At 33.3% G+C, this 14566-nt stretch overlaps 1 protein-coding gene across 3 annotated transcripts in view; it reads left to right on the top strand.

Annotated features, from left to right (window-relative positions):
* NCAM2 (neural cell adhesion molecule 2) overlaps window positions 1-14566 on the top strand; it is a 506271-nt gene that overhangs the window by 335002 nt on the left and 156703 nt on the right. For all 3 annotated transcript variants that reach the window (XM_077756475.1, XM_077756477.1, XM_077756476.1), the window contains 2 exons: window positions 1402-1562; window positions 3647-3792. In XM_077756475.1, the coding sequence (XP_077612601.1) occupies window positions 1402-1562; window positions 3647-3792 (307 nt within the window). The remainder of the gene's footprint in view (window positions 1-1401; window positions 1563-3646; window positions 3793-14566) is intronic.

The raw sequence follows: 14566 nt of genomic DNA, 5'->3' as shown, positions 1-14566 counted from the left end.
TATTCTAGACAAAAATGTTAAAATATCATTTTTGTTATGTTTTAGATTCATAAACATACAAAATATATAAAAATACAGATATATATATATACTAATGCTTATACTATACTAATAGTATTATATGAATATAATATTTAATATACTAATACTTAAAATACCTTGCTATAAGTATTTTACAAATCTTACTTTTGCACCTCAATCTTCTTATGACATTTTTTCACATTTCATGTTATCTTTAGAGATGTCAATAGACTGGAAAAACAGACGCTTGAGTAATAGAAAGATAAGTATTATATTGAGATATGTTCCATAGCTTTCTGGAAAGTGAAACCAGAATTCACTGGAATGACCATTTAGTGTATTGAAGCAGTGTTCTCTCATTCTAGGATTTTTTTTAAATAATTTTTCAGAGATTTTTTAAAATTTACATGTCTGTGGATAGATACACCATTCTCTAAGGATAAATCCTAAACATTTTATGTCTGTGGGCCTTACAGTCAATTCAGTCATTCAAAATACCATTACATGAAAAATATAGAAGGAAAACTAAAGAAATACAAACGGAAGAGGAAGAGTAAGTGAGGAGAATAAATTAGAATGGAAGGGACTATACATTATGAGAAGGTGTCACACATGTTAAGGGGAATTAAGTTTTAAGTATATTCAAAATATTTTTTACTGTAGGTATTGTAGAAAAAAATTGAAAAACATTGTTTTAAGAGACAACAAAACCTAGAATTGGAGGAGTGTGAAGACTATTTCAATTCAGTAAGAACTTGGAAAATATTGAAAATTATTGATATCGAACAGGGAACATATTTAAGAAAAGTGATTTCTTCTCATTCATGAATTAAATAATCATATTCAGCATAATTCCTCTAACGGCACTTGCAAATAATTGTTTCATCTTACTCCTTTGTTTGTAATACTTATTTGCAATATAAATTGGTAATGTATTTAAATTGCATTTACTTTGAAACTTCTTCAAAGGATATTTCTATAGAAATGATCTTAAATGTTTCCTAGGGACTGAGTAAATAGATGTGTGTTGATTCACAAAACTAAAAAGTATATGTGAAATTAAGATCAGCAAAACAAAATTTTTTTCTAATAAAGTAAAAATTGAACCAATGTGCTTTTTTGTCTAAAATGAGTGTTAAGATTTCAGCATAGCTCCAAAGTTATTCTCGTCTCTAAATTCAAAGCCGTTTTCAAGCTTAATTTTAATGCCCAGTAATTGTGTTTTCCCTGAGCTATTAAAAGTATACTTGTGATTGGAAAATAACCTTGTTTATCAATAGCCATGAAGTGATTAATAATGAGTGATCAAAAATTGAATACAGTCTCCTTCTGAGTTATGAAGTCAGATTCATGAAGATCAACCTCTGTTTTCTTCTTTAGGAATGGCAAGTTCATTGAAGAAAACGAAAAATACATATTGAAAGGAAGCAATACAGAACTCACTGTCAGGAACATAATTAATAGTGATGGGGGTCCTTATATCTGCAGGGCCACAAATAAAGCAGGAGAAGATGAAAAACAGGCATTCCTGCAGGTCTTTGGTAAGTATTATAGCATAGTGGTTAAAATTATGATGGCTAGAGGGAGGTCTGAATCAAATTCTACTCTGTCATTTATACGTCACTAACTTTCCAAAAGTAAATGTGATTTCTCATCTGAAATATATATTAGCATTGCAGTTACCAGATAGAATCATTTTAAGAATTACATGAAATGATGTATGTATATTCTTTCAAAATATTGACTGACTCATCACAGAAGATGGAAGAAAATTTATTTAAATTACACATACTGGGACCCTTACAATTTATATATAATATGGGTTGGTCTTCATAAACCTTTAAATGACACATGTTCAGATTAGTTTTACTTTTATTATACTTCAAAACCATACTTCTATAAAGCTATAATTAGAACATGTTGATATGTAACTATAAATAAATACTACTTTTTCATTTTTATTAAATGAAATATTAATACCTTTCATATTTACCAAGAGCCATATTACCTTCTTTGAGGAAGTTACAAAAAGTAGATTAACTAGTAAAGGTTATTAAATTATTATTATTGATTTAGCTTCCATTAAGCTGATAAGAAGAAAAGCATTTTTTCTAGTGTATTTAGAATATACCACTGTCTTTCAAAAGCATAATACTAAAAATTAAATGCACTAATAATATTTAATATGTTTTCTCCTTTTTTCAAAGCACTGTTATCAAAACTCTTTCACAACAAAGAGCAGGGCAAGGAAAAAGGGAAATTCTTTAGGAGTAAGAAGGACCATGGTTCATGCAGAGTAAAAAGGAAATAAACTTAAAGCTGTTAGAAATTATAGGAAGCCTATATCTTGTTCTAACACTATTCCTTACAAGATTGTTCTCTTTAAAACCTACGCTAAATGAATATGACTCAGCGTAAAAATAAATTAATTAATTACAAATGATAGTTTCTGAGATAATTCCAAAGGGAAGATAATCTTAATTTGCATCAAAGCGCTTTTATGAAATATTAGTTACTTGTTTTTATTAGGGTGGCAGTAAGCGAGAACAAAGAGATAAATAAAAGAACATTTATAATACTTTCATTTTTTTAAATAGAAAATACTGCATGATATGCTACATTGCTGTTATAATCACTTTTGTATAGTAACACTGAACAAATTTGTGTTGTGTTTGACACAAAATCAAGTATATGGAGTAAAAACATTAAAGTCAATGGAGTAAACACTGAGTTAGTAAAAATTATATATGGTATATTTCCGATAGTTGGAATCTAATTTTCTAAGATTAAAAACAACTTATTTATAGTCCATGATTAATTCCATTTAAAGATTAAATAAACTGTTACTTTTTCTGAATTAACAAATGTTAGGTTTTATCTTTTTTATGTTCTACCAAAATATAAGAATAAACTCTTCTTTACAATCATAAAACTCTGTTCTATCATGTAAATTTGTGGATGGACGTAGTTTTTAATATAAAAATAATTCTCATTATTGAAGTCATAATTACAAAGAAATGATTAGCTACAGTGCTTAAAATATTGTTAAAATAAACTGAGGTAAATATAAATCAATTGGAATATCAGAAAATAACATGTATATATACTTACTTCATAAATCTTTTAAATATTGTGCATAAATATACTTTATACATATTCAAGATACAATCATCATTTCCCTTCTTTGGCAAGATAATTTTTAGAGCTTAAGAGTTAATCACTAAATAAGCTGATGTCACACATAAATACACACACACTCAGAAACATGGGTACCATGTGGCTTTAAAAAAGAAAGTTTTAATTTTGTAGCTTTAAGAGAAGAAAAAATAATTAAGTGTCTTTTAAATTGCAACATTTTGACAGGAATTATAATTTGTATGCTGATTTCTAAGCCACTTCAAACTATTTTTATGATAACGGATGAGAATTATTTTCTAAAGTTTTACTCCTGTGTATTCAACTGTCTCTTGGCACTCCTTTAAAGCAAAGCATGCTGGTAGAACTGCTGCAAAGTTGATAATTGTGTACTGTATTAATGTGGACTTACATGCCCACCATGGCTTTTAAGACTGAATGGTACTATTCTCCTCCCATACAGATTGAGTAATGTATACATTCTTTACAGTACAGCCTCACATAATACAGCTTAAAAATGAGACTACGTATGAGAATGGTCAAATCACACTTACATGTGAAGCCGAAGGGGAGCCCATTCCAGAAATCACTTGGAAAAGAGCAGTAGATGGCATCACGTTTTCTGAAGGCGATAAGGTAACAGGAACTTGATATATAGTGATTTTCAATACGATTGTATTTTCAGAGTTTTGCCTATTAGTAAATCTCATCTGGGACTCCAGCTTTCCAAGTAAATTGTAGGAATATAAAAGATTGCTTAATTTTTAAAAGAGTAACTCTACGAGTCATTCTAAAAATAAGGTCAGAGGAGAAAAAAGTGAAAGTATGATATTTAAAGATGTTTTTCATTAAGCCACAAAATATTCTTAAATGTTGATATTCTTAAATTTGCTTACATGGAGTTTTGGCATACTTTGTATCTGTAAACTTTCTTATTGCAATTTTAACATTCCCCCTCCAGTACCCAATGTTGTGAAAATGAAAGTCATTCATATTCACCAGATTCTGGCTGTTATTAACACTTTACTCTTTAGAATTATCTTTGCGTAGTAGATTAGGTTTCTGCTTTCATATAATTTAGAATCTAAGAAAGAGAAGTAACTGCAACACAGCATTCTGGCAATTGTCATCCCCATGTAAATAGTAACCTGTCACCAGAATGCATTCAAATTACTAAGAAACTAATTAATAGATTTTCATTATTATTTTTCATAATTCTCATATAAAACTGCAAAATATAGAAGAAAGTGAAACAGAAAGAAAAGATAGTGAATTAATGATAGGATGGGATTGACATTTCACACACCTAAAAGAGGGTAATATTAAGCTTAGATCTCTTTTCTCAATATTGAAGAGAAACTCCTTTAACCTTTCATTAATTTAAATCAAGTTCTGCAAAACAGCCGTTTCTAAACTATAAGTGCATTTGACTCACCAACCTTGGTAGCAGAAAAATTTGAAACCACCTTATTTGAAACATACTTTCTGTCCCTCCAACTCATTATGTAATTTTTAACATGCTAACTCCATAAATTGACAAAACAGCAATCTCCTTATTTATTTACTCCTTATTCTTTGCAAGAATTATATTCATATATATGATATGTATACATGTATATATCATACTTCTTTACCTCGTTTTATCCTCATGATGGCATTTTTAAGTTTATTTATTTATTTTGAGAGAGAGAGAGAGAGAGAGACCACATGCACAAGCAGGGTAGAAGCAGAGTGAGAGAGAGACTCCCAAGCAGGCTCTGCACTGTCAGCGTGGAGTCCAGTGCAGGACTCTAACCATGAACCCCGAGATCACGACCTGAGCTGAGACCAAGAGTATGACCCCTGACTAACCGAGCTACCCAGACATCCCAAATGATAGCATTTTTAAGACATTACATCATTTTTGGTAATAATTATACTATTTTGATTTAATTATTTTGTATATATACAAATTGAAAATGAAATCTATAAAATGTCTTCTGACAATCCAGTGAAATGATATAGAGTTTGCTTTAAAATTTTCTTAACAGGAAGTCAGATATTATTATGGCACAGTTGTCAAATCTTAAAGGAGTTATATTTCAGATATACAAAACTCTAGGTAATTGTTTTTCTGTCTATTTAGTATGTTACTTGAGACAAGATCACTCTCAAGAATAATGATTTTCATATCTATAAACCCTTATTAATTACACCTTCATATTCCTAACTCATGTTTTCATTATTTTCCTGTCTAAATATTCCTAAGAGCTCGCATCTTAAAGATAGTATTACTCTTCATTTAATAGATGTTTCATTATGTGTATAGCAAAAATGAGAGATATATTACATTCATTTATTTTATTAATGAAAAGTTAGAAAGTAACCAGAAGGCTGTGATATTTTATTTTATACTCTCAGCCCACCCAAAACTATATACAGAAATTTCTTCTCTAGTAGGTATGAAGAATAATCAGCTATTTTTGCTTGAAAAGAACTTTACCTGTTAAACTAATCATCTTTTAGAAAATTATTTTGGTTTATTTGCTATAAAACAATTATAGAAACCCATATGAGCTTTGTTTTTCCAAATGCAATTTTTTCCAGTGAGTAAAGAAATTAAGGTTAATCACTTTCTATCATGACATTTCTCCAAAATTATTTTAATGTTCCTGTCTTATTTTCTGGGTGGTAAGTCTTTCTCCTATCATTGCGAGTTTCTTGAACAACCAAAATTCAAAAACTGAATGGTTGAGTTGAGCTTTAAAGTAAGACATATCTAATTTGATTTTCAGCTCTGCCATTTGGCAATATTATTGGAACTCTTTTTTTTTAATGTTTATTTTTGAGAAAGACAAACAGAACTCAAGTGGGGGTGGGACAGAGAGAGAAGGAGACACAGAATCTGAAGTAGGCTCCAGGCTCTGAGTTGAGCTGTCAGCACAGAGCCCAATGTGGGGCTCAAACCCATGAACCACGAGATCATGACCTGAGCTGAAGTCAGACTCTTAACCGACTTAACAATGGTGCCCCGAATTTGAACTCTTATTGATATGAGTTTCATCAACTTTAAAATGTGGATAATACTTATTTCCCTTAAAGGTGTAAGAAACATGAGGAGTATATCAAACTCTATATTTTGTAAATATTCAATAAACTTTATTTTTTGTTACATTACTTTGTTATATTACATAATTTTCAAGCATACTTTATCTTGTTTCTGTTATTCTAAATAAACTCTAGGTTTTTAAAAAATTTTTTAAATATTGATTTATTTATTTTATTTATTTTTTGGGAGGGAGAGTGAGACAGCGTGAGCAGGGGAGGGGCAAAGAGAGAGGGAGACACAGAATCTGAAGCAGACTCCAGGCTCTGAGATGTCGTCACAGAGTCCAACAAGGGGCTAGAACTCATGAACTTCAGGATCATGACCTGAGCCAAAGTCAGACACCTAACAGACTAAGCCACCCAGGCGGCCCTAAACTCTAGTTTTTTTTTGTTTTTATTTTTCCTAAACTCTAGTTTTTAATAGACTATGTAAAGTCTGGTAACTTAGGCTTAATTACTATCATGGAGTATATTCAGATCATAGCTCTTTTGTCATGGAAAGTATGAGATTGTATTTACCATAAGAATCATTGGAGAGCCTTTAAAGTGCACTTTCTAGAATCCCAGTCATCAAGACTGATTTAGTATGTCTAACACAAGACCTAGAAGTGCATATTAAAAAATTCATAAGGTTGGTATCATATGGATTGACTTCAGGCCATACTCTGGAAGACAATTTTCTAAGTCAAATGAAATTTAACAACTAATCCTTTTGCCAGAAAAATGCTCTTAACAGATTATTTGGTGCCTGATTGGAGCTTGGGAAATATTGAACAAAACAAATCAAAACTTCCCATCATGCATACGCTATCAAAGTTTTGATGAAACTGCTAATTGTGTAGGTCATAGAGAGTGAAATAGCATCAATATGATATGGCTCATAGTAATAACTTCATCCTAAAATATAACAATGCATTTAGCAAATATATTCATCCAAGTAGATTTACAAGGCACGGGGTTTCAATTAATAGTATCCCCTTTCCTTGCCTAAATTCTCAATCACCAGATAAGACAAAAGAAATCAATTGGGATAAAATAACATGTGGCTTAAATCTGCAGGTAAGTGAATGCTTTTATACTGAACTATAGAGTTAGACTTAACCAATACAGTCTAGGTAGCATTAGACCTTGTAGCCTCCACTGTGGGCTACACTGAGGGCTCACTGCTAAGGTTACCGTCATGGCAGAGAGCAAGGGAGAACCTGGGGTCTCAACAGGAAGGTCCTTTCTAAAAATAAAAAAGAGTAGCTAGGAAAAGCATATTCAGTATGATGTGCCTCTAGTTAACAATCAAACATCTGCCTGGTTCTCATGGGAAAGATTTATTAAGGATTTGCAAAGTCTAGGACTGGTATGTTAGCAGACCTCCCTTCCCAGGGAATAAATGTTAGGAGTCCATGAGAAGTGTTCACTGCCCAGCAAATATTATGTTAATAGCATCTTAATAAACACTGTATATATAATGTCTCAATTTATGTTCTGGTAGCCTTACTACATAATAAATGACCCCAGAACATAGTAGCACAAAACAACCATTTTCTTTTGCTCATGATTTTGTGGATCACGAATTTGAGGAGGCTCAGATAAGTGGATATCACAAGGCATCTCGAATATGCTCACATGTAGATGCTTTCTGTAGGTATAGATTTGTAGTATGATTGAACTATACATATTAACATACCATAAAATATCCTTGCATAATATTGTCCTTCAGAAATGACAACAAAAATGATGGTGCTTAAACACAGAGCTCTCTCTCTCTCTTTTAATGTTTTATTTATTTCTAGAGAGAAAGAGAGAGAGGCAGTGTGAGCAGGAGAGGGTCAGAAAGAGAGGGAGATACAGATACCGAGGCAGGCTACAGGCTCTGAGCTGGCTGTCAGCACGGAGCCCAACGTGGGGCTCAAACCCGCGAACCATGAGATCATGGCCAGAGCTGAATGTTTAACCGACTGAGCCACGAAGGCGCCCCTGCACAGAGCTCTCTTAAACTCATGACTATCTCACCCTAATTCACTTTAATGCATTTTATCTACCTTTAAAATAATATACGTAATTTTGAAAACCTTAGGAAATTTCAAAAGCATGTGTAATGTGTAAGAAAAAGAGTATCCACTTGCTTTAAAAATATTTTCTTCTTAGAGAAAGACAAATATCAATGACTTCACTCATATGAGGACTTTAAGATACAAAACAGATCAACATAAGGGAAATGAAGCAAAAATAATACAAAAACAGGGAGGGGGTCAAAAACATAAGATATCCTTAAATATGGAGAACAAGGGCTTATTGGAGGGGTTGTGGGACAGGGGATTGGCTAAATGGGTAAGAGGCATTAAGGAATCTACTCTTGAAATCATTGTTGCACTATATGCTAACTAGGATGTAAAATTTAAAAATTAATAATAAAAATTAAAAAATAAAACCAAAATTATTTTCTAATATTCATTGCTACTTCAAAATAATATTTTGTTCTTCATTTAAAAAAATTTAACGTTTTTATTTATTACTGAGAGACACAGAGAGACATAGTATGTGCATGGAGGGGGCAGAGAGAGAGGGAGACACATAATCTGAAGCAGGCTCCAGGCTCTGAGCGGTCAGCAGAGAGCCCGAAGCCGGGTTCAAACTCACAAACCGCGAGATCATGACCTGAGCTGAAGTCGGATGCTTAACCGACTGAGCCACCCAGGTGCCCCTGTTCTTCATTTTTAAAGAAATTTCAGTGTTCACTAACTTTTAGTTATCTGTTGACAATTTTGAAGCATTTTATTTGCATGCAACTTAAGTATTATTTATGATTTTCCATAAAATGTTGATTTACCAGGGTTATCCAGAAATTCATTAAACTGACAGCTTATAATTAGCAGATTATTCTGTAGTCATCTTAAGATATTTGTTTATAAAAATCAGAAATCCCTAGCTCTTCATTTAATAGATGCTGTATACAAAATTTTAATAATATTTGAGTGTATATGATAAAGTTTAATGCAAAACCAAAGTTATCATTGTGGAATATAAAACAGCCATGAATTAAAAGTTGTAAATTGTTTTGCAATTTACAAACTATACAATCTAACTTTTATATTAAAATCTTTATTTTTATTTATTTTTAAAGTTTATTTGAGAGAGAGAGAGAGCGCACGCGCGAGCGAGCAGCTGGTAGACAGAAAGGAAGAGAGAGAATTTCAGGCAGGCTCCACACTGTCAGCACTGAGCCCAGTGCAGGGTTCAAACTCAAAAACCATGAGATCATAATAGGAGCCAAAGTCAAGAGTCAGGCACTTAACTGACTGAGCCACCTAGGTGTTGCTAAAATCTTTATTTTTAAAATGAAACCATGCTTCTTTCAGAGAGTTGAACTAGGGATTATGTAAGATTTTATATGTCAGCAGTGTTTTCACATAGTCCCTGGCATTAACATCTGACATCTATTTTAAATGTTTCTTTAGATCATTCCTTATTATCATTCTTATTAATCAATACATGTTAATATATGTAAGATTATATAGCTTGATTTTTTAAAAAAAACTTAATGTTTATTTTTGAGAGAGAGCTCACCCGTGTGTGCGAGTGAGGGAAGGGCAGAGGGAGGGAGACACAGAATCTGAAGTAGACTCCAGGCTCTGAACTCTCAGCACAGAGACTGACACAGGGCTCAAACTCACAAATCGTGAGGTCATGACCTGAGTTGAAGTCGGATGCTTAACTGACTGAGCCACCCAGATGCCCCACACCCAGAATTTGTATGGGAAGTCATATAAAATGTCACTCCTCAAAGTTAAATCCTAATATTGTCCCTTTGGTGTCATTCACTATATTACTTCTTATATCTAACCTCAGTCTTTGCATGTCTAATTCAGGATAATAAGACATACCTGGAAAATATTTCTACAGATAGAATGAGAGTTCACATAACAATAACCCAGATACAAATCAAACATTTTAAAAGCATTTTTTTCTCTCATCTGGAGGTATCTGGTCTTCAGATATTTTATGCATGAGAAAATGATTATGTTAATTCCCTATTAATGACTGCTGTCACATATAAAAAATTGTGTGAGCGTGGTCATATGTGCCACATGAATAACACAAGAACAGTAGAATGGTGTCATAGTTGTTATAGATTGTGCTTCTATGACATAGCAATATGTAGAAATTTATTATAGGGCCCCTGAATGGCTCAGTCAGTTAAACATCTGACTCTTGATTTCGGCTCAGTTTATTATCCCAGGGTTGTGGGATGGAACCCTGCATTGAGCTCCGAGCTTAACATGGAGCCTGCTTAAGATTTTCTCTCTCTTTCCCTCTTCCCCTCTCTCCTACTCACGTTCTCTCACACTAAATATAATAAATAAATAAATAAATAAATAATCTCTAGCAATATTAATTTAATGGCAGACATGAGTTTGTCTTAAAACACTAAATTCCAGATCTTGTAACTATACATCACATTCCTCTTGTAAGTTGAAAATGTCCAGAATCTGCATTTCAGTTTCACTTAATCACAGTATGTTTGATGTCAACTCTTATCTCTGCATGGAATTACAGATGAGGGCTCTAACTTCCTATCTTGGATGAGGGTAGATTTTTATGCTAAAGAAAGGCTGGTCTTTCTTCTTGAGAGGCACAAAATCAGGACCAGAAATATCAGAGATTTCTTTGCACTCTCAGGTCTATCTTCTCCCCTACCCCCCAATTTTCTTCTCTAGGATGTGATTCATTTTTTAAAAAATTTTAATAGTTTATTTATTTTTGAGACGAAAGTGACAGAACATGAGTGGGAGAGGGGCAAAGAGAGAGGCTGACACAGAATCTGAAACAGGCTGCAGGCTCTGAGCTGCCAGCACATAACCCGATGGGGGGCTCGAACCCAGGAACCGCGAGATCATGACCTGAGCCGAAGTCGGATGCTTAACCGACTGAACCACTCAGGCTCCCCAAGAAGTGATTCATTTTGCCTTCTTTTGGGCCCATGTAGAATTCCTACACTACATAGTAATAAATATTGACTCTAAATAGACTCACATTGTAAGAAAGAATAAACAGGTCATTAAATAGGAAGACAAAAATGCTACATGCCACAAAGCAAGATTACTTAACAGTGCCTTGTCCATAAATTTTTAAAACATGATTTCAGATTCATAGGATAAACCTGGTGCCTTTTAAAGATTTTAAAGAAAAATATTGTTACTTGTTGTGTTAAGAGTAAATGGAAGTAAAAAGATCTACAGGGAGTGATTTTGACTTCTAGAATTCTTACAAAATGGTAAACATAACAGCATGCAATCCCATCTATATGAATAGAATGTTTTATATAATAATTATGAAGTGCTTTTAATACTGTCTGGGAGATGACATCTCACATGTGCCACTTATCTGCTCTTTAAGATACAGAATCTATAATTATTTTATTCCAGTTAAACTTGTCCTACATAGTAAATTATAGGCCTTCCTCTACTAGAAATTAATCCCACCCTACACTGAATAAAAATTATTTGAAATGTATAGCAATAAGTTACAACTGTCTTAAGCAGAATCTCTCAAACTTTAGTCTTTTGGCAGTGAACTTTTCTCTTTTCTGTATGCATGTGTTGCCTGTTATACTCTTAGACATTTAATTTTTCTCTAAATTAAATTAGTTTTTCATTTATTCTAATCATAACCAAAAATATCTGTGGAATCAAAAGCTTGATTATACACTACTTATATAATTTTTAAAAATTTTCATGTTTTATTTTTTTTGAGAGAGAGTGAGACAGCTTGAGCAGGGGAGGGTCAGAGAGAGACAGAGACACAAAATCTGAAACAGGCTCCAGGCTCTGAGCTAGCTGTCAGCACAGAGCCTGACTCAGGCTGGAACCCACCAACCGTGAGATCATGACCTGAGCTGAAGCTGGCCGCTCAACCGACTGAGCCACCCAGGCACCCCGTACACTACTAATCTTTTTAAATATCATTAAAATAAATATAAAACTATAAAATACAAATTATTGGGGTGCCTGGATATCTCAGTCGGTTAATTGTCCACTCTTGGTTTCCACTCAGGTCATGATCTCGTGGTTCGTTAGTTCGAGTCCCACATAGGGTTCTGCACTGACAGCGTGGAGCCTGTTTGGGATTCTCTTTATCCCCACCCCTCTCTTTCTACCCCTCCCGCACTCTCAGAATAAATAAACTTTAAAAACTTTAAATAAAATAAACTTTGTTTTTCAAAGTCATACTAAGCTTAGCATGTGTACCATAACACACTTTTAAATACCACTTTTGTGTCAAACATACTTTGAATTAACATGATGCCAAGTTCAGTTACGAAATTTTGAGGAGTGGGCACATTCAAACATATTCTTCCCCGGACAGAACCCATTCTCCATCGTCTTACTGTTGGATCCAAGCACTTCCCTCCAGTAAATAAATATGCTTCATTATTAAGCAATGGCTAAAGAATTTACAAATCATAGTAACAGAAACTCATTTAGTTTCAGTCTTTAACACCAAGAGGTCCTTTCAAAATGATGCAAATAAACCCACTAAGTAAAGCGGAGTGATTAACCTCAAAATGATTTCTTCCTCTTTTTGCTAAAGTAAAATATGAAAGTCTAGTCTTATTCTGAGTCTAGATCAGTTCAAAACTTTGTTATTAACATAATAGGATTTTCTGTTCTTTTACCTTCATTTTGAAAACTGTATTTTTCTGTGTCAAAGAAAGCAACCTAACTGACTTTAAGTCCATATTGCTTTTTGTTACTTCAAAGAGATGTATTTAAACTGGAACTTAAGATTAAAAAAATACTAAACATGAATAGTTTAACATTTAGTTTTGTACTTACATACAAAAGTCATTTTTGCACCAAAATGTTCCTTTCTATTTTAATAGTATAGAAATGGAGCAATTTTCTCCATGAATTTAGGCACTCTGCTCTGGTTGATACTTAAAATGCTCTTGCAGACTAAAATACCAGGTCAAAGGGATTTCTGACAATAATAAAGATAGGCAGTTTTTTTTATGCAACTCCTTGAACAAAATAGGACACTGCAAATGTTATAGCAGTTTAAATATCTCAGCATGTATTTATTATTACATGACTGCATTCATTAGTATATTATTTTATGCTTTAGGATATTATTTTTTATTGTTTATGTACAGCTCTGGACCTAAGGACATTTTCTGCTTTTAAAAAATGATTTATTTAAATCCCTTTTAATGAATGGCAGAAGGTAATGAAGTGAATGTTTCACAACCCGTGACAACCTCCACTAAAAATTCTTAGATCTTTTATATATAAAAATGTGAAGATTACATTAACCTTTTCTGTGTTTCTCTTCTTTTTTAACTCTAAAGCAAATAAGGCCACTTGAAAGATAAATTGCAGAAAATGTAAGCAATAAAATAATCTTTAAAATGAAAGGATTTTATATGACTAATGTTTTTTTATCACATGCTTAAATTCATTTAACAACTATCAACCAATACTACTGTTTTCATGAACTATGTTTGTTTGTGTGAACTATGCTAGGCACAAAGAATGCAGCAGTGAAAAGAAGTTTCCTGCTTTATGATGCATATAATTTAGAAGGGGAGATGGAATCAAAGCATATTTAAAATCCACAATCTTTTCCTTATGAATATGCAATTTTGAATTATGCAATTTTCACATCCAAAATATCAACTTGGAGTATGTAAGTGAACTTTTACAAGGCTACAAGTACAGCTTTGGCGTATTTTTCTGCGCTATCACAGACCCAGATGGACTTGTTCCTCTGACTGGCCTCTATGTTCATGCATGTTGGAAAGTAGGTCTATTCTCATCAGAGCATCTCCACTTGCAGTACCTGGGTGGCTTAGTCAGTTGAGCATCTGACTCTTGATTTTGGCTCAGGTCATGATCTCATGGTTTGTGAGTTCAAACCGGATCTGCGCTGACAGCGTGGGGCCTGCTTAATATTCTCCCTCTCTCTCTGCCCACCCCTGCTTACATTCTCTCTGTCCCTCAAAAAACTAAGTAAATAAACTTAAAAAAATATCTGCACTCAATTTGCTCCAGGCTGATAAAAATTGCTTAGACCCCAATTTAAAAAACAAAAACAAAAAAATAATGGTATAATTGGCAGCACCTTTGTATTACAGGTAGAAATTTAAGATTTGCAACTCTCTTTAAATAGAAAGTATCAAAATGATGGGGTGCCTGGGTGGTTCAGTCAGTTAAGTATCTGACTTTGTCTCAGGTCATGATCTGGCAATTGGTGAGTCAAGCCCTGCTGGGGCTGCCTGCTGTCAGCCCACAGACTGCGTCAGATTCTCTGCCCCGCCCCCCGCCCCTCC

The sequence above is a fragment of the Crocuta crocuta genome, unplaced genomic scaffold (genome assembly GCF_008692635.1).
Source record: "Crocuta crocuta isolate KB4526 unplaced genomic scaffold, BGI_CrCroc_1.0 scaffold378, whole genome shotgun sequence".
Lineage (NCBI taxonomy): Eukaryota > Metazoa > Chordata > Mammalia > Carnivora > Hyaenidae > Crocuta > Crocuta crocuta.
The sequence above is the reverse complement of the archived record's forward strand: the minus strand, read 5'-3'. Positions and strand labels throughout refer to the sequence as shown.